Raw genomic sequence first — 20,665 nt, forward strand, 5'->3', positions numbered from 1 at the left:
TGGTTCTTATTGTGAAATCCTTGCAGGAAGTGAATATGAGCTTACTATGATTAAATTAAGAAGCAGATTAAAACAATGGCTCCTTCATTCTTTTATTCACGTCAGCTTTGAAGGCTTCACGCACACACACCAGTGGGAGAGGCACAGTGACGTCAGCTGACTAAAAAGTTTTGAGGTTTGGAGGAAACAACAAAAAAAAAACAAGGTTTTCCTGAGACGTCACCTTCGGCGCCGTGGTCCACTTTAGGCAAAGGTCACAGTTTGGTGGATTAGAACAGTTCTGAAGTTTCTGGATGGTTCCGACTTATCAGTGGAATCACAGAGGATTAAAAACATTTAAATAACTAGGACATGCTTCCTGTGTCATCATGGTGACATACTAAAGCCTCACCTTTGCTCACATCATGTGACCACCATCAGTGAGGCTTGAAGTCTGGAACAACCTTCATGGAGGAAAAACCCTTCAAAAGCAGCCCGGTCCAAGCATGTTCCCACAATTTTTTCGGAGCCCACATCTTTGCTGCCATCTTGTTCCGGTGGCTCAAAGCCAGCCCGTCTTCAAAGCACTTCTGGACATCCCGGAGCCGTCCGCCATCACCTCTTCTGCTCCCAGATCTCGGCCATGTTGAGGTCCAAACGGTCCAGGTTCTTCAGAACCTGCACATTCTCCACGTAAAAGGCCACATCCACCACCACTAGCCTGCAGACCCACGTCATGTGTCTCAATGCTTTTATTTTGAAATAAGGGAGAGGAAATGTGAGTCTTGTTACCCGTGCTGTGGTCCTCCGTCGTTGATGACGCACAGTCGAGCCAGCTGCCTCTTCAGGTGCATCTTGAAACTGCTGTTGATTCTCACAAACAACATCTACAGACACACACACACAGACACAGGATGTCGGTAGATTGGCAACGGGTGGTCCAACAAGAAGTGGTGAGGTGTGGACCTGTGTCTGCTCTTCAGGTAGAAGGTCATTGATAGCCTTGTGCATCTTGGCCATTTGCTTGCAAACATTCCTGAAGCATGACGACGGCATGGGCGCCTTCACCTCATACTGCAGCAGCAGCAACAACAACAACAACAACAACAAGTGACCGCACGGCACTCCTGCTTATGTTTCCTGTCTGAATCAGGACCATCACGTGACAAGACAACATGATGGCTGCGTGACACTACCTTTGACAGAACCTTCTCAAAGACGCTGTCCATGATGGCCACCAGCTTGGCCCAGATTTCCGCAATGTGATCACTGTAGTCCTGCGCACACACACAAACTGAAAGGCCGGCTGGTAGGAGGAGATGGGGTGAAGTACGCTGCATGTGCACGTTACCTTGGTGATGTGGTCAAAGTGCCGCAGGACGCTGAAGTGTTTGGACTGCAGTTTGCTCTCAAAGTGACGTCTGATGACGGGAATGTAGAAAACCACCAGCTGCAGGCAGCGGGAGGCTAATGCTATCTCGCACACACACACACACACACACACATCAGACATAGAGGCAGTGATCATGTGACCGTGTGTGTGTGTGTGTGTGTGTTCTTACCAAGGTTTTTGGTTGTGATGGTCTTGAGGCCAACCACCTGCAGTGCTCCAGCTCCGAGAACCAGCTGACAACTGCGAGAGTTGAAGTGCTGCAAAAAACACAGACTGTCTCTTATTATTGGGCAGCCAATACTCCGTGTCTTACGTTTTGGTCACATTATCTTTATAGCCCTGACTGCCCCACATGAGTGGACATGGAGTTGGACTGCCAGGAACCTTTCTATTCCAGCACTGCATGGATTTGCACTCCCTGTCCCACCAAAAAAAGCATACGGGAAATCAATGACTGTGTGTTCTGACCTTCAGAAGGTCAGACAGACGCGTCAAAATGTCGGGGGAAATGGACGGGATGTCGTTGGTGCACTGACAGTATTCCAGAAACATCCGTATGAGCAGCAGGACGGTCCTGAAGACAAAGACAAGACGTCGCTGCGGCATGTTCTCTCTCACAGGATGATCACGTGACCACACCTACCCGACCACGGCGTATTTCTGCCCGTCGACCAGCAGGAACTCGCTGGGCTTCCTATCATCTGGGCCTGCTGGACAAGATAAAGACATGATGCTATGCTAACTCTCTAAGGTGAGTGCTGGCGGAACGTTGATGCCACCTGCTGCCTTGCGTGCTAACAGTGTTATCCTGCCGTCCGCCATGGAGTCCACCAGCTCCTGGAACTCTGCAGGAACCTCCGCCTGCTTCCAACGCTCATTATCCAGCAGGAGACTGCAGGCACACCAAACCACCACCATTGTCACCATCATTCTCATCACTGTCATCATCCCCCTCACATTCAGCTACCTTAGTTTAGTCTTGCGTTCTTCATGGAAGCGGTGGACAAAGCGGTTGGCCTGACTCTGCAGCGCCCCCCGCAGGGACACGCTGCGTCTGCCACACAGTTCTTCCGTGTCTTTGGCAAAGTCCTCCACGGCCACAGAGAGGCCCACAAAGTCTGCTAAACTGAGACGCTCCAGGCAGCCGTCCTGTGAGGTGGCAACACTTTGATGAAAAGTTCTTGCCATGCCATTGACCAGTGACTGAGGTCAAATGCTGCCACCTACCTTGGCCCGAGCGGTGATGACCTTGACGCATCGGTCGTGGCTGATGTCAGAGGCGGCATGCAGAAGCTCCTGGATGGTGCTGAGCACTTGGTTGAGCTCCAGGTCAGAGGGCATCATGTCACCTGACCTGAAGGCGGTGTAAAGGGTGTGCTGGGTCATAGCTCCTCCAGCAGGGCAACAACAGCACCAACAAAGACAGGAGGTCAAGAAGAAGAGGACGTTGACCTACATGAAGTTCTGCTCTCTGCTGCCAGATGCTGAGTCGGCATCCGGCCTACGGGACAGCGTCTCCTGGTGGGCATGGTCCTGGTGCTGCTGGGCCTCAATGAGGGCGTCGCTAATGAACAGACCCTCGTGGGTCAGGTAGGCCAGCTCGGTCTCGCCACGCGTGAGCGACACCGCCCTGGTAGACTCTTCACCCAATTCCTCAAAGCTGGACTTCTCCATGAAGAAGGCCTTCTGGTTTGACTCCACAACTTCCAGAACCACCACCGTGATCACGCTGAGAGTGGCCTGACAGACCAAACATGTTCTGGTTCTGATCCTCGTTGAAGTGCAAGGAACAGGAAGTGGACACTGACCTTCATCCTCTGAAGGAAAATGAGGAACGAGTCAAAGACGTCCTTCAGGAGGTCAAACCACTGAGGGAAGGTCATCAGACGCATCTGGTCGGTCAGCCTGAAGGACACGTTCAGAACCTCATCAGAAGCTGAAGGTGCAACATGATGGATCTATGCTGAATTCTCGCTACATCTTACAGCATGGACACATTTCACTACTGGCAGCAGCCAGCAGAGGGGGCTATTGATTCAGGCCCGACTGTTAAGGTAAACATTACAAATGTATCATATGGGGCTAGCACTTCATCCAAACACCACTCAGGTCATCAAAGTCACATGTGACGGCACCAGCATGCCGATGACATCATGACGGAGTCACCAAGGCGAACTCACTTGGTGACGACTTCGGTGTCGATGTCGTCGATGTTCAGGAGACGCTCTGCCACGCACTGTAACACAAACATGACGCTCGCTCATCGTTTGCCAGGACGACACGCTAAGCCAGGTGGGGTCTGAGGTCACACCTGGGACACAATGGCTTTGGCCGCAGCGATCATCTCGTCACTGTAAATGTCCAGGAAGTCCAACTTCCTCTGACGCAGGAGCCCGAACACCAGCGACTGGAGACGCTCCTGCGCGCGTGCGCGCACACACACACACACACACACACACACACAGTCAGGTGATGATGTCATCAGGCTCTCAGACAGAATGAGTGACAGGTGAAACTCAGAAGAAGACCAGAAGATAGAATCATCTAGTTGTTGATTGAGCATAAAGGACAATGATTATGTTTTTGGATTGAAGTGAAACAAAAACATGTCATCAGTAAAACAGCACAAAGATAACTGATGATTTCATGTCATCATCTGTCTGGTGGCCCACCTTCTGAGAGACACTGTTAGCTTTGTGGACCTGTGATGAACACAACCACAACACATCACTGGGGGTGAAGACAAATGGACAAGAGCTCTTTGGACCAGCAAAAGGTTTCATTCATCATGTGATTCTGACTGACCTTCTCCAGGACCTGAGGCTCCTCCCTCAGACTGCGGTTCAGCTCGCTGCGGGCGTACATGCTGAAGTCCTCCACCATCATCTTGTCTATCAACTTCTCCAACTCACACAACTGAGAGCCCAGATGTCTGAGGACAGACGCAAAAGAGTAGTCCAGATACGTGTGCTTGTCCAGATACAACAAGTCTGGACAGAGCAGAATTCTACCTGAAGCTATGGATGCCTTGCAGTTCCTGCTGTAGAACTTCCTTGGTGGTGGCGATGAGTTCGAGGGCGCCCACAAACTCGGAGGTGGAGAGCAGCAGCTGCACGGTGGGCTGCGTCTGATGCACGGCGGCCATCAGCTTCAGCTTGTTGTGCAGCTTCACCAAGTTGTTGCGTGTCAGAGCAGCACGGAGGGCCTGCAGCGGCCCTTGGCACATGACGCGGTCAATGGCGGCAGTCCGACGACGCAGGACAGCCACAGCCTGCTGGGTCTCCTTCAGGCGGTCTTGCAGCTCATGCTGGGAGGACATGGCATGGAAGAAGGCCTCGGAGCGGAGAGAGATCTGCCGCGCGATGCTGACCTCCACCACATCCAGGTAGTGACTCAGCTAGGTGTGAAGGTCATCGACGTGAAGGTGAGACACATCCATGTGCGACACGTGACGTTGAGACATCTGAAGGGCGTGTACCTTCTCTTGCAGCAGCTTGGAGGAGGCCACGTCACGGCTGCCCTTCCCTGAGGCGCTGTTGAAGTGCGACCATGGCAGCACGGCGCTGAAGGTGCTGGGCTCCTCCAAAGCAAAGTCCGGCCTCATAAAGATCTGCAAAATCATCACAGTCAACATCGTCATCTTCTCGCTGACACAAGACCAAGGAAATAAAAGCAAGTATTACCTTGGGGACTTGTTCCAACTCTGCTCTGGACTTTTCTAGATGAAACAAGAGGATAAAACTGCTCAAGGAAGCTTCTAGAGAATGCTGACTAATCTCTGAGTGGACAAGAATGCCACTTTGGCCACATGACCTACTGCCGCCAGGCTGGGGCACCTGATGGAGTCACTTTGAAGTACTACAGCTACGAATATAATCCTAATAGAACAGAAGAACGTGTGTACCTTGGCTTGTGCTGATGCTGGAGACAGCATCCATGTCGTCATCTTTGATAGGACAGATGGTCTTACAGCGCTCGTGAATTCTTTCCCTCTGAAAGCAACAACACATTCAAAATACACACACAACGTACAATGCAGGGCATTTCAAAGTCAACTTCAAGTTGTGCACGAATACAAACCCAGACATGAGCCAAGATGAAAGTACACACTTTTTTTTTCCTCTCCCTTTTACCACATCATTGTTGTCAAATATTTAACAGGCAATCGCTAACACAAAACTACGCTACTGTCAACATTCTTATAACAAGAAGGAAACAAAGAGTTTGTTCGTTTATTAAAGAGCAGTAGATGGGGAGGCTTGTCACATGACATCTATGAAGGACAAAATAAATAACATCAAGCGCCAAAGAAGACCGTGGCTAAAAATAAGTCTCACACAAAAAAGGGGTGCTCTGTGACTCAGAGGAACCGGAGGATGAACTTGAATATTTTAACACACTGAATTAAGATAATTAAAAATAAGTGACCTTTGCTAGCTTGGCCTGTGTACCACTGAAAAACAGGGATGTGCCGATCCCGTATTGATATCGGGTAGGATATCAATATGGATATCAGCGGAAAAAAAAAAAATTTTAATATCGCATTATATCAACCTGCATTTGATATTGTCACTCAGATACAAGCAGTCTATTCCAGACTCTTCCCTTGCACGCCTATCCAGCAGCGAACGGATAGAGCCCATGTGATCACAACAACAGTGTTTGCTAATGTGCTAACAAAGGAGCAAAGAGCACGAGTAGTAAAGGACATTGCAGCTGAGTACAAAACATGTTGTGCACAAGTATCCCGTGGTGGCACCGAACTGGGGAAGTTTAAAGCGACCACCTCATTGCGAATATGAAGCGGCACAACACGGGAACTCCCGCGGGACGGAAGAAAGTCATTAGCTATAACAGAAAACAGCCAGCCCCTGTCGTTGGTGAGTAATTCCAGGTTGAAATGGTCTTGCTATGCCTAGCTGCCTGGATAAAACTATAACCCAGAGGCATAAAGAAGTACATGGGTGACTATTGTTCTGTTTTTCTAACATTCCACACTACAAAATAAGTAATAAAATTATGTATGATTTATTCTTTTCTAATATTTAACGCTACAAATTAAATAATAAAATGTATAATCGGCCCTCGCTCCATTGCGGTTCGAACATTGCTCTCTCACTCTTTTGCGTTTTTTCAAAAATTTGTAAATTTTTGTTTCATGGTTGACTACTATTCAGTCAAATCTGAGTTATTTGAGAATTAACAGTAAGCATCACATGACTGTACGTGTAGTCATCAAAGACTATGACAAGTACGATGCTAAAGGTGCGTGTCTTTCAAAACCCCTGATACAAATGATGGCAATTATGATGACTTGTTTAATACCCATGTGACATAACTATGACATGCATTATATGATACCAGGTGGTTGTAAAAAAAGCAAACAATTGGTAAATCTAGTAGACAACAGAAAGCACTACTAAGACTATTCAAATAACTGGAACAAGGGAAGAGCAGAGACACCACTGGTATGTAACAACTATCATTGTTGCTTAGTTACAACTGTGTTTAGTCTTGAGTAGTAATTTGGTGCTGTTCCTCTTTGATTCAAAAGGTTATCAACCTAACCTGTGCTCCTGTAAATAGTTGAAGTGCGAAATAAAACTCAAGAAAGGCTACTGGAGTCGAGTTGATAAAGCGTCCTCTATGATCTTGGCGGCCTTTTCAAGTGCAGGCAAGTCCAAAAGAACTCGGGATAGTTGCTAACCACGGAACAGTTGATAACCACGGTGCAGTTGTTGGACAGAAATAAAATCCATTTCTTAAATGTTCCAAACCAAACTGCTGACCAAAATGAAATCTATTGAAATGGGCGATCAAGTAACAGAACTCATAATACTTAGGAGGAAACGAGCTGCTGCTAAAGGTTCCTTCACGAAGAAATGTAACTTAATTCATGGTATGGCGTACAAAATGAAGGAGAATGAGCTTTGAGTGGAATTCACTTCGCTAAAAAAGTAAAGTGACACTAGGAAGACTAGGAAACTGGACTCCTCGAAATTGAAGCTGTTGATGAAGCACAGGGAAAAGAGAACTTGACACTTGTAGAGAGCATTTAAAAGATGACGTAAGGGAACAAAAGTAGCCCTGGCCAGTCTAGTGACAAATCATATGAAAAATCCGGCGTAAAATCAGAAGGGCTGAAAAAGAATGTGACATAGTCAACCCAATAACCACTGCTGACGTAAATCATGACTACAAGTCACACGTGGACGACCTGGAAAAACGGTTGACTGACGGGCGTCACCCTGAGGGGCTATCCACACGGAAACGTTTTCAGGTTAAAAACGGCAAAGTATGCTATAGTTTCAGATTCTCATCCACACGGAAACTGCGTTCTGGGTGCCCTGAAACGGTATTTTTTTTTAGTAACGGCTTCCAGAGTGGGAAAATCTGACAACGCCGGCTCGTTGTTTCCGTATGGACTAACAATACGCTACTTTTTTAAAAAACGATGACGTCAGCGACCCATCGCCGTCACGTGACCAGAAGTGAGCACAACACATCTGAATAGTCTGACATTCTCCTGGTATTTTCTTGTCTTTTACTCCCCCAAAATGATTCACATGTACTTCCACTGTAAAATTCTTCTTCTGTGGTTTGGTGTGTCACGTGGTTCCGGTCGCGTGTCAGTTCACAGCGCCACACATAGGTGTGCCTTTTATATTTCAGCCATTGCACTCAGTGATCCGTTCCGATTTGGATGCAACTATTCAACCTGCCAAAAAAAAATACCAAGAACGTTCCTGTGTGGACAGGGCCTTCAACAAAATTAGGAGCCTGCGAATTATGTCTGAGATGCCACGACGAAGAAGAGCACTGCGATGAAGAGTCCACCATTACTTCCATTACCTCTGTCTACAGTGGAAAGACGGAGGAAACCAGAAATCCCACCAGACTATGAAAGCCTTGTCAAGCTTGATCACTTATCGCTGGAACCAATTACAGTGATAAACGATGGACAACTATACAGTTTAGAGGAAAACTGCACTTTTTGGGGGAATTTTGCCCATCCACAATCATTATGTGAAACATGACCACATGTCTTTCTGTTTTCTGTGCTTTCTAAAAAGAGAACCCCCCCCCCAAAAAAAAAAACAGCATGTGGGAGCCAACAATGCACATAACGGGACACACCTATTTCGATGATAAAGCCCTGAAAATCTGAAAATCTATTTACATACTATAACTGACCTGTATATAAACCACGCTACAGCGACATTGTAATTGTAACAGCTAACACGAAGAACTACTTTTCTGGCATAGTGATGCAGCGCCTCACGCTGCTACCAAGATGTAGCGAGCCCACTCCTAAACAATGTGATAGGACACCAGTCTGTACTGACCAAGAAACAAGAACAAGCATATGAACAACTACAACGAGACAACCAAAATATTTGTGAAGTATTAGCCCACATTCCCTGTTTTGTTTATACACAGCTAGATGGACTGTGTTGTGATATCATGTGCTACGTGCTACATGTATCACAATCAATATGGTGGTGACTTACTCGATGGACAGTTGTCCGTCTGGTCCAGCTGGTCTGGGGCGTCTTTTCCGGTTTAGTTTGGGTACGTGGAAAAAGGTTTCTATCCCTGCAGGGTTTGTTAGCACTAACAATTCTTCGTTCATTGTGATGCAATCTCTTGGACCAATGTCCTCCTCGTTATACACACAAAGCCTTTCCATCGATGGTAACACTGTATGCCACTCAGTGCAGCGGAAACACTCCATTTCTGTCAGCATGGCTTGACAAGCTCCACATTTGCCCCACCAAGTTATGCTGGTGTAATGACTTGCCCCTCATCCTCCGTATATTGAGGCTCAAAAAGATAAGGTTCTGGATCCTCATTGGCCTAAAATTAGTACGCGGCTCTCACAAAGTCTGCCATGATTAGTAGCTGCAAACAGACACGTGCTTGACATGCTGCTGCTGTTGGCAGAAGTAGCACTAGTCCCTATCTATGGGCTATGTGAAATGACTGCACTCAGGAAAGAAGTTCCGGTAATGTTTAAAATGATGAATGTACCTGTCAGTGCATCATCACAGTATGTATATAAAACTGTCAAACATTGGCGTTTTTTTAGAGGGCTTTCTAGTCGAAAGAGGTGTGTCCCATGACATGCATTGTGTTTTTCTGTCTTTAGAACACACGGAAAAGGAAAAGCACACCACATGTGTGCTCATGTTTTACATAAGGATTGTGGATGATGGGCAAAATTCCAAAAAAAAAGTGCAGTTTTCCTTTAAGCCAATACTAGACGGTAATTAACTGTAGTCTACTGGCCACTAGCAACACGCACGAGTAGAGCCCTATAATTTCCACGTTAATGGAATCGCAGAATTGGCCAATAAAAACAGAATATACTGTCCAATGTGGAATCTGGTGGATATTGACATATTGTGAATGAAATGCTGTAATTGCGAGGAGAAGGAACGTTTGTGCGTGAAATATTTCCCCCAGCAGACCGCTCATTCTTAGCAGAATGTCCTCACACACACACTAACCAGCCCCATTCTAACGTAAGTCCATGAAAACATTCTTCACACTCATGTACAGCAATGGCCAGTGTAAACTGGCTGGGTTAGCTTAGTTTAGCGGAGCATGCTAATGCGGCTGTGTGTTAGGTAATGTAACCGAGCATTCTGGGATGCCCATGCATGACAGCCACGGCTGCAAGAGGCACCCAGCTAGCAATCTCATTTAGCAACAATCAAAAATACATTTTCAACACACACCATACTTCCGGCCTTCAAAATAAAAGCCGCATACATCCTGTAAGTTGTAATAAAATAAGGGTGTCTTTAAAAAAAATAGTTAACATTAAAAAAAACGATTGCAATTGCATCTGCAACTACATCTTTAACTACAAGCACGAATACAATCGTTTGTTGAGTATTCTGTAGCAATGAAAAATAGAGAATAGCTAGAAAAATACTGGGCAATATTGTCCAATGATGTATTGCATCAATAAATGTAAGGATGTTTGCATTTATTTAAGTCGTTTTATTAACTGACACAAGTAAACAGACAATCTATGGTGATAAAATAAGTATAAAAAGAAAAAAACAGAATTTAGGAAAAATTAAAAAAATTGCATAGGGCCCTGCACCAGATTTGTTCGCCAAGGACAGGCTTTTTTTTTTTTTAATTTCTCTCACAGCAGGCACAATAGTATTCATATTGAATTTATCTGTCCTTATTTGTGTTATTAAGTGACATTTATGGGGACAATATGCCAAGTAAGAACATTTTGTACGACTCTAGACGGTAGGAATTCAAATCTGGTAAAGTTCTCGTACCAGACTGTTCATGAGATTCAGGAGTGGCATAAAAATGAAACGAGGGATAACTCAAAAACACACCAATCTCACGGTATGGCACTTCCACATCACGTAGAAATGGAGGATCAGTGGTCAAACACTGGGGGTGGTAAAAGAGGACATCTTCAACTGTCTGACCTGTGTCGTGTCCTGCAGGTAGGAAGTGAAGTGTTCCCGTGTGATGTTGGCCAGGTAGAAGGAGGGCATCACCTCCGTCTCGGCAAAGTCCAGACCCCATGTCTTCGTGAAGAAGTCCACCTCCCGCTTGGCGAGACGCGGGTCGTTGAGCGCCGCCGGAAGGTTTACCTTTGAACTGTACACGGTCCACGGGTCGTGTTCCGCCACCACTGAGGGGCCGTCACACAGGCCCCGCCTCTCACCTGCAGGTAACAACACAGGTGGTAAAAAGAAACTCATTTGACAAAAGGACCTTGTCATGATCTTTTTTTTTTTATGGATGTTCTTTGAAGACGTCCACTAAAGACAAGAAGTGTCACAATACACTCAAGTGACGATACACGATTTTGGGTTCACGAGGACAAGACGAGACGAGATTCTAACTTTAATTGGAAGAAAACTACAATGACAAAATATTGGTTGATGTAAGTTGCAGGTGTTATATTTAAGTTCCTTATATAAATCCTAGGTTCCCAACGGGGGGTAAGCGTACCCCCAGGGGTACACCAATTGTCATAGGGGGTTCATGAATAAAAATGAAAAACAATTAGCGCCTAACACGAGTGCACCTGAACAGCTCACGCCTCGAGGAGAACGGAGCAGAAAAGAGACAGCATGAAGTTTTTCATTGCTCTGTGTTCATCATGAACAAGTAAGTATGTTTGTTGATTACTTTGTGCATTAAGAGTTGTTTCATCTTGAAAATTCATTTTTATGGGTGTTCCAATCCCTGAACGGCACAGCAGTGAAAACCTGTCACTGTGAGTGGGGATTCCCCCTGAAAATGAGGCTTTATCTCTGGTTGTTAGTATTTTTGTACTTTTGTACTGTATTGTTCGGATACTGCTTTATCGTGATTGAAACTTTCGCCTTTCCTTGCCATTTGGTAGTAAATTAATATCTGTTTATTTGACGTGGACATCGGAATTACATTGGACAGACCGTTTGCATTGTTTGAGTGTTTTAGCACATGTGCTAATTTGAAATACTTGTCCACAAGAGACTTTCGAAATTATAAAAATGAAAGAAGAATATGCAGACTTAAACTCTAGCCACCGTGTGCGGACAAAAAAGTGAAGCTCAAATGCAAGCCATTCAAATGGCAGGATGCAAACATCAGACTGGCATAAAAGATATGCAGGATGATTACTTATCTATTTATCAGTGTTCATGTCAAACTATTAAAATGTGCCCATGCAAAATGCACATTTTCACCCCAGAATGAGTAAATTATGTTCACTATTTCAAGTTAATTAAGATACAAAGGTTTGTTTTCTAAGTGCGTAGGAGTACGGGGTGCATGGCTTCAGGTCTTAATGTCTAAAGGGGTACACCATTGTAAAAAGTTTGGGAACCAGTGGTCTAAATGATATACTGTAATCATGTAATAAAACAATGTTATACATATACATGTCTTTGTGCTTTCATAAGTTGTTAGTATCAAAATTGTAGCTTTTTCTAGTTACATTATGCCTTATTGCCTTATTTCTGCAATGAGCCACGTTCCACAGATGGCCTCTGGGCCACACTTAGGACACCCATGCGTGTTTTGCCAGAAAGGCGAGGTGCTGATAGGCGACGGAGGAGTGTGTCCAAGCTCTGCCTTCTTGGTTCTTTCGCTGGTCAGGGGTTGGATTACATTGTCGAGGGGTTTATGCAGTTTTCAGACCGACATTGCCTGCGCAATTGGAGGTGGCGCGCCACTCCCGCTTGCCTGGAAGGTGGATATTTCACCCTTGTTGACCGCTTGTATTTAATTACCGAATAAACGCATAATGCAAGAAACGCTTCATGTCTTTCACTTTTACTACGCACCCCTACTCGCTATATACAGCGACCATGTTGCTACATTGTCAACAGGGACCTCTCTACATATGAGGTGTGTTATGAAGTGGAGTTGGTTGCCACAGTACCATTGTTAATGAAGCAAGACACCCACATAACCCTTTATCTTCCAAAACATCGCCACCAATGCGCCCAACTTTGATTTCTGCTAGTAAGTTGGAGCAGTAGTCACGAACTTCCAGTGATCGCCAGGCGCTCAGCAAAATGTCACGAGCGTAAATAGAACGGCTCTGTTTCATGGAAAGATTTATGGAACTTTATGTAATGATTTTAAACAGATTTTATGTTTTTGTGGAATATTTTATGTGATTTTACCCTTTTCTGTAAAGCACTTTGAATTACCTTGTGTATGAACTGTGCTCTATAAATAAACTTGCCTTGCTTGCAGACAAGTCAGAAATCCAGGTGTTTTGGTCTGACAAGTCTTAAGCAACGTTGATTAAATGTAGAATTACAGCATATAGAATTACTTACAGCTTATGCTTTGTCATTAAGGCGGCGTCACTCACTCACTGGCTCTGGGAACACTGAGGTAGGTTGGATTGCAAGGTTTATAGTGCGTGTAAAAGCACTTAAGGTGCCGTTCCAATAATGCCTTGCGCACTGTCACGTCCGTATTACTTGTATTATCATTCAGAGTAGCGATACCATAGTTCACAAGCACAAGCTGATTATAGCCACCTTTTAATCTTGTGACACCCAGAGTACTTGGTTTTGTGAGTGCAAAAGTGCGTTCACAATGAGAGATACGTAAAAATGCAGTGCACTGTCAGTACCCTGATGTTACATTTAGGAACATTTAGTACACAGTGTACAAATTATACCGTACTTGTTCAAGTGCACTAACGCATTATACGTATTCCATTTGAGACACAGCCTCAGTCTTTCTCACCAGTGGGCTCCTTAGGGCAGACGTCAGGCAGTGAGCGGGCGAGCCTACAGAGGGCAGGCGAGGGGCCCCGCTCCTTGTGGAGGAGCCCGTCTCGGCCGCCATCGGGCTGAGGCACTGGGGAGGAGCCGTGGCGGGCGGCCATGACATGTGGACAAGCTAGCTGCAAAGAGATACAAACGCGTTAGTGTCACAAAGTGCCTGCTCAGACGGACTATTCTGGACAAAAAGATGACGCATTGTGCTCACGTCATGCTCACGGGTGTTTGAGTGACATCACAGAAGAATCTGACAATGCTGGCAACAAAGCGATGAGAATTAAAGGCGAGTTTAAACTTCAAAGGTACTTTGGCGTCTACTAGAACTACAAGTCAAACCTTGGCTTTCCAACACCCCATGTTCATATGATTCGGTTTTTGATGAAAATTTTGCCTTTGTTCCTACAGTCTGTAATCGTGCAATATTGCACATAACCACCACCCCTCTCTCCCTCCCTACCACTCAGTCATTTGTCATCTATAATTACTCTGCATTGTTCTATGTATGTAAAACTAATTATTCTCTATAAAATACATTTTTTGTTACTATTTTGGATGTCTGGAACGGATTACTTGGATTTATAATTTCTTATGGGAAAAATTCCTTTGGTTTTCGTACGTTTGTTTTTGTTGGACCTTTTGTAACAATAACAAAATGAGGTACCACTGTACTTCCTTTGTCCTTCCACTAATCAATCACTGAGATCACTAATACAGGATTAATACAAATCTGCCTATAATTATTATACTTGTACCACGGCCTCATTTTAATGTATTTTGTCAAACAAAAAGGTATGGTTGACAGTTAATGACTGAACATTACAATCTTTGTAAAGAATTTTTACACTGCGATTGGCTGGCGACCAGTCCAGGGTGTACCCTGCCTCTGCCCAGTCCAGGGTGTACCCTGCCTCTGCCCAAAGTCAGCTGGGATAGGCTCCAGCATACTCCCGTGCCCCTAATGATAAGCGGCATAGAAAAAGGATGGATGGACTTTTTCCACACTTTTCCTGTCTTTCAATCAGTAAGTCCAGTTACAGTTTAATGATTTAAAATACCTTCACAGAAGTGCAAAGTTCAGGTACATCTTCAAGTGAGGTAACGTATCAGCTCTCTAACACGTTGACAGTTTAAATCAAAGCTCATATTTAAAGACGTTTTATGCTGGCCGAGTGTACTAGCCGTTTAATTTGATTCAATCAACCGAAGTGCGACAAAATCTAAGATGACACTGAGGCGTATGTTGTGAAAACATACAATGTTGACTTTGACGAGGTGTGTTGATCAAATAACTTGTCAGTGAAGACAGCTATGACAGACGCTCAGCAGCTAGCATTAGCATTACCTTTAGCATTAGTTAAAGCGCTCTCACACGTGTAAGCATTAGGAATTCTGAGCTAACAGCTCACGTCAACATAAACTGAAAACACAAGACGAGCACCACCAATTTACTTAATATGACACTGCTTCCACAGCTGCAGGCAACTACTGCTACTGCTACTGCTAATGCTAATGCTAATGCTATCGCTCGGCTAATGTCAGCCGGTCCAGCAGCGGTTACACGTAGCGCGAAACTAACAGATTAGCCGCTAAGTTAGTCGACACTCGCCAGTCAAGACAAATGCAGCAACAGACACTACGGCCGTTCTCGCACCTGTCGTCTGAAGCACGGCAGCCGTCGTCTTTCCTGTTCACCATTACACAATCAACCCTAAAACCCAGAGCCAGCAGTAGGACGCGCAGCGACAGCAGGTACAACCTGTAAGCAGCCCATGGCGCACTGCAGGACGAGTAGCGTTGTCTTTTCTCTGGACCGTTTGCTGCCACCTGGTGGTAAACAGAAAATTACATCGTTTTATTGAAACATCTCCTTTCAGGCTGTTTGTGAATTATATCACACTAAAACAGGCAGACATAACTATCCATATTCTATTCCGCTTATCCTCCTAGGGTCACGGGTAAGCTGGAGCCTATCCCAGCTGACTTCGGGCAAAAGGCGGGGCCCAGACACATTCATACCTAGTGACAATTTAAGAGTCCATGCGTAACATGCATGTTTTTGGAATGTGGGAGGAAACCGGAGTACCCGGAGAACATACAAACTCCACACAGCGATGCCCAACGGAGACTCAAACCCAGATCTTCTGGCTGTGTGGCCACCATGCCGCAAGACATAAGTGATGGTAGTAAATTTTATTTGTAATATAAATACATAAATAGCACTTCAAGTCATTCCTTAACATGTTATAGAATAATAAAGATAAAGATAAATAAAAGGTTAAAGGAAGATGATCAGTCCAGTCGGTCCAGTGGACTTTCAGATCAGTCCAGTGGACTTTGGAAAATGAGTCTGATGATGCCGCTGTCTCCCCCTAGTGGCTGGAAACAGAAAGGGCAGGCAGCTTGAAAGGGGTATGTCCCGTGAGGCATCAAGACGCGTCTCCAGTAGGACGCCGTCTTCTCGGAACAGACGTGACCGCAGGGGACAAAGGCATGCGAGGGTGTCCCCGCATCCACGTAGAAGGCCGCCTCGCAGCCCAGCCACAGTGGCACGTAGGACCCCCACGTCCGGCACATGGGGCACTCTCTCTCTTGACCCTCCGCCACCACCTGGGGATTTCGGCGTCCCCCCCAGGCGTGGTAGCCGTGCACGTGTCCGCATTGGAGGTAGGCCCAGGGCTGCTTGTCGTCCAGGATGTCCTTGCGGCGCAGGCTGGGGAAGGCCAGTGTGTTAAAGCCCACGGGACATTGTGGACGCCCCGCGTTCAGCTCCTGACGCAGCGCCTCCAAGTGTTTGACTGTGGGAGTGCGGGACAGACCCTCCGCCGTCCTCCACAGCAGAGTGGCACCGCATAGGTCGATGAGCGAGCCGTCCACCAGCACGTTGGACTCTGTGTTGGCCTGGAAGGGACAGGAAGGTCATGTGATGCTGCAAGGACAGTGGACAGTGTGGGTCACCGTGGTGTCCCCCACCATGTTTCCTCTCTGCTGAGCTGAGCGGGTCTGGCGTAGCGTGAACATGTTTCCGCACACGGACACTTCCCTCCATGTTCCAGGTCTGCAGCCCTGTCCAAAGTCCTGACCCGGGTGCATGACCAGAACCCCGTTGGTGGTCAGTCCGTCCATCTGGCCGTCCCGAGTCCTCCACTTGGCAGCCTTCTCCTGCAACAACAAGTGTGTCTGATCGGTCCACAGTCATCAAGTGATGTCTGGCTACACCGCCTTGCTGGAAGTGGGAGGAGCTTGTCTCCAACCTGTCTTTACCAAATATGGAAACAGGAAGTAAGAGGATCATCCTTAGACGCACTTACCCCAAGAAAGATGTTCCTGGAGGAGTCAAAGGCCGCTGCGTAGACATGTGTCGTATGGGGCGGGGATCGCTGGCACGTGATGCGGCAAGCAAAGCGGGAGATGGTGCTCTGACCCACCTCGCCTTCAGGGGGGGCGTGTAAACCCGGTACCGTGTCCGTCACCACAAAGTCAATGGCGTTCTCTGTGGAGCGTCCAATCTGGAAGGAACACGCCGTCTTCAGTGTGTTTTGTTGTCCATGTCTGTGGACATTAGTGGACTGACCTGGAACATGTCTGTGCTGCTGTCGCACGTGTACTCCACCACCACCGTCTGTGCATGTGACGTCACGTACGAGATGCTGTGCTGCTCCTTGCTGCTGACCGCCTTCACACACACGCACACGTCCACACACACACTTTTCAAAAGAGGGCCTGCTGGGAATTGAACAACGGGCCACAAGGTGATCTCTCACCATGGCGGCCTGAGGTGTGTACGCCGCGTGGACCGTGCTGGCTTTCACACCGTTGGCTTTGGTCCTCCGACACAGAGACACACGACTTTTCCGCCTGGCCATGTCACCGCCGGGCAGCGAGCCGTTACACCTCCACAGGCACAGACAGGAAGTCAGCACAGGAAGTCAACATGTACCTTGAAGGATTGATTACGACTGCACTCTGAAGTACTGCGCAGGCTCACCCCAACACGATGAGCTCGCCATATTTGACAGGATATTTGACCTCCTCGTCGGACATGTGAGCTGTGTTCCCAGGAAGGAGGACGACGACGAGGAAGCCCGACAGTCCCGCCTCACTGAGGGGGTATTCTGAGAAGCACGTTTAGTGGGAAAGCGAGCTGTGCCGAGTTGAAAGCCTAATCATAGTCTTTGGGAACTCCTCATAACGCTCCATAATAATTACATACTCGTCATTTGTAAAATACACTGGCTGGGATCGCTTCACTTTTCAGCGGAAGTAGAATAATATGATGTCAAACGCCCACTTTCATGTAAATGCGCACTTAGCACAAAGCCGAAAACCGAACTTGACAAAGTAAGTTGATAACCACCGTCGCGGGACCAATTAAGTCTGATTGCCGATGTTAGGTTTTGTCCAGTTGCATCTTGAGTACAAAGCCTGGGTTCGCCATAGACCCCCTCAGGGAGCGTTTATTATCTTGTTGGCTTCCTTCACTGCGAGTTAACAGTGGCAATTAAAGAGAGGCAGGGAGCGTTATTGGAGCTGGAACTAAACTAAACTAATCACAACAATCACTTTTATTTGCAAGAATCCCTTTTATTGCAAATGTTTGATGAGAAGATGAGAAGACGTTTGCGAAGGTGGCCTCTACGGCCTCTGAACAAGTCGCACACACAGAGTAAAAACGCTGACCAATCACAGCCTTTACAGCCTTTTTTTTAGGTGCGCGATTTGAGGAAGCGAGTTGGTATCGTGTACTAGTGGTGTGCGGATCGATTTTGAAATATCGATACTTTCGATACCAGATCTTGATCTCTAAAATGGATTCTCAAATCAAAATAATCGATACTTTTGATTTTTTTTTTTCATTTGAGGTAATGTTTGTCTGTTGAACCGATCACTGATCGTAAACGCAGCCATGTGTGAATTGTGAATAAAGTTTTCGTTGTTATAGCAGTTCCTTATAAGTAATCTTTTGATGGTTTTATTATTTTAATTTTTCTACTGTCTAAAATTCCAGTTTTAACATATTTATATGATTTTGTCCCCTGTTCTTTCTGTTGTTGTATATTAGCTAGTCTATATTGAAAATCAATGCAATATACTTCAGGGTTTAAAATAAATTCATAAATGTATTGTATTCTTTATGCTATGATATGAAATACACAACTTTTGAATTCACCAGACACGAGATGAAGTTGCACAAAGTATCTTTATCGGATCGGTAGTGCCGATACCAGCATGAATTTTACTCGGTATCGGATCGTAAACGAAATCAGTGGTATCACACGTCACGATCGCTTATTGTTTTTTTGTTGTTGTTTTTAATTGGTTCTTTGTTGTAATATTTATCAGCAGCAGCATGGGGGCGGCTCTATCGGACAATTAATTAGGTACACCCCACTGAGATTCATTACAAAGGTTCAGCGTTCACAAATACTGTGTTTGAGTTCCATTAACAATGATTATTATGTATGAGCAGTGTTTCTTATCGTTTGACTGCCTTGTTTAGCTACATTTAACATGAATGCAGATGTTTAAAATAAATGTATTCTTAACAGACCTTGTTTTAATATTTAAAGCTAGTTATACTGAAAGTACATCTGTGCACATTGCTTTCGATTTAAAGTCAAAGTTTTTAAAGTATGAAGGAACATTTGTTTGGTCCACGGTGTCCATAAAGACGTGTCTGTTTGATGTGTGGACATTTTAGAAAGATGTATTCTGCCTCCTCAAATAATCAGCCACATTTCATAGTGACGCATCACGCCGCTATTGTCACTCCGAGTAGTGGGCGGGGCTTGCACACATCGACGGCTGTAAGGGGACACCAGATGACGGTGACCTAACGCCTACACAATAAAAGCTCTTTTGTTGGACGTCGCTACATGGTGTTTATTTCTAAGAATTCTGTTCAGTTTGACACGCTGTTGCCTTGACCTGCTGGACATACAGTGTGTGAAGACATGTCTCATTTCATTTGTACAACTTTGTGGTCACCATAACGAGCTTTTTATCTTCATTCCCCGATGTTACTGAAGATGACTTTTACTGTCTCATGAAAGGCATCAATGATCAAGTCTCCATGTAATGTCCAATAACAGCAGCGTCTGTGAGGACACACTCTGCATGTTAATCACTTTGTGGGGGGTGGGGGGCAACAATGGAGGCAGCTGGGGGTTCTGTGAAGACCACCAAATGACTCGAGCAACATAAACAATAAACACATAAATGTACATTCGTTTTATCTAATAAGAGTTTGACATACATTGTACGTTCATTAATTATCTCTATATAAAATGTAAATTCACGATTTATCTAGTTTACTACCGTATGGATCGTCAGGCAACAACGTTAGCTTTGTAAGAGTCATTTTTAGTGGTACGTTCTATTCACAACTCCGACAGTGTAAAGGCTACACAAAATGATTTGATAACTTCCTTTCAAAAAGGTTAAAAGTCGTTTCTAGTGACCATATTTAAATCGTAGTAAAGAAACCTGACTGAAATAAAAACAAACAAGTCTTTGTTTGATATTATAAAGTAAATAATGTTTGTTCAAATAAGGGGAAAAATATCATGTACTGTGTTTTCTTTCGTGTTGTGATTCCAATATGACAAATTCGTTGTTAGCGAAACAATAAACTTACCGAAAATCAATGTTGCTCTTTGTGTCCGGTGAGAGCCATAGAAAATAACACGATTTAAAATGTCAAACGATCAACAGTGACTAATTATTTGCAAGTAAAACACAAAATAAAGAGTTTGTTGTTCCTTTTAGTTCGGCAGCATGCGCGCTGAATCAACCTGCACTTCCGGCGGTCATTCAAAATAAAGCTAACTTGTAACGCCTGGTAACGAATGCCCCTACCAAAATAAAAGACTTGAGATTATTTACTAATCATATTGCACTCCTTCTTAATTGCTGATAATATCCATCAATAATCCAAATGAATTATTACACTTCCGTACTTGAAATATGTCTCCAATTTAAGCATCAAATAATTAACAATGGATGAATGTACATCGTT

General features: G+C 45.2%; 2 protein-coding genes across 4 annotated transcripts; both read right to left on the reverse strand.

The window, feature by feature from the left end:
* Window positions 1–78: 78 nt before the first annotated feature.
* vps54 (VPS54 subunit of GARP complex) lies at window positions 79–15,463 on the reverse strand. Of its 2 annotated transcripts, XM_054778244.1 has the most exons (24): window positions 15,302–15,463; window positions 13,613–13,772; window positions 10,837–11,078; window positions 5,277–5,364; window positions 5,056–5,090; window positions 4,851–4,982; window positions 4,384–4,769; window positions 4,178–4,304; window positions 4,045–4,074; window positions 3,684–3,791; window positions 3,553–3,608; window positions 3,181–3,277; window positions 2,829–3,112; window positions 2,600–2,726; window positions 2,340–2,521; window positions 2,152–2,264; window positions 2,016–2,079; window positions 1,841–1,946; window positions 1,542–1,629; window positions 1,331–1,452; window positions 1,176–1,256; window positions 946–1,053; window positions 772–866; window positions 79–700 (listed from the first exon to the last, which is right to left on the reverse strand). In XM_054778244.1, the coding sequence occupies exons 2-24, from the start codon at window positions 13,752–13,754 to the stop codon at window positions 595–597; spliced, it is 2,919 nt and encodes a 972-aa protein (XP_054634219.1). In that variant the 5' UTR covers window positions 13,755–13,772; window positions 15,302–15,463; the 3' UTR covers window positions 79–594. The 2 variants fall into 2 exon arrangements, with proteins under 2 accessions (XP_054634219.1, XP_054634220.1); XM_054778245.1 differs by lacking the exon at window positions 4,045–4,074.
* A 340-nt stretch (window positions 15,464–15,803) lies between these two features.
* On the reverse strand, window positions 15,804–20,415 carry LOC129183209 (E3 ubiquitin-protein ligase pellino homolog 1-like). Of its 2 annotated transcripts, none has more exons than XM_054780205.1 (6): window positions 20,285–20,415; window positions 17,412–17,541; window positions 17,222–17,323; window positions 16,959–17,156; window positions 16,621–16,809; window positions 15,804–16,548 (listed from the first exon to the last, which is right to left on the reverse strand). In XM_054780205.1, exons 2-6 carry the CDS (start codon window positions 17,511–17,513, stop codon window positions 15,970–15,972), a joined length of 1,170 nt encoding a protein of 389 aa, XP_054636180.1. In that variant the 5' UTR covers window positions 17,514–17,541; window positions 20,285–20,415; the 3' UTR covers window positions 15,804–15,969. The 2 variants fall into 2 exon arrangements, with proteins under 2 accessions (XP_054636180.1, XP_054636178.1); XM_054780203.1 differs by lacking the exon at window positions 20,285–20,415 and adding an exon at window positions 17,636–17,755.
* Between the last annotated feature and the right edge of the window lie 250 nt (window positions 20,416–20,665).

This window comes from Dunckerocampus dactyliophorus, chromosome 6, assembly GCF_027744805.1.
Source record: "Dunckerocampus dactyliophorus isolate RoL2022-P2 chromosome 6, RoL_Ddac_1.1, whole genome shotgun sequence".
Lineage (NCBI taxonomy): Eukaryota > Metazoa > Chordata > Actinopteri > Syngnathiformes > Syngnathidae > Dunckerocampus > Dunckerocampus dactyliophorus.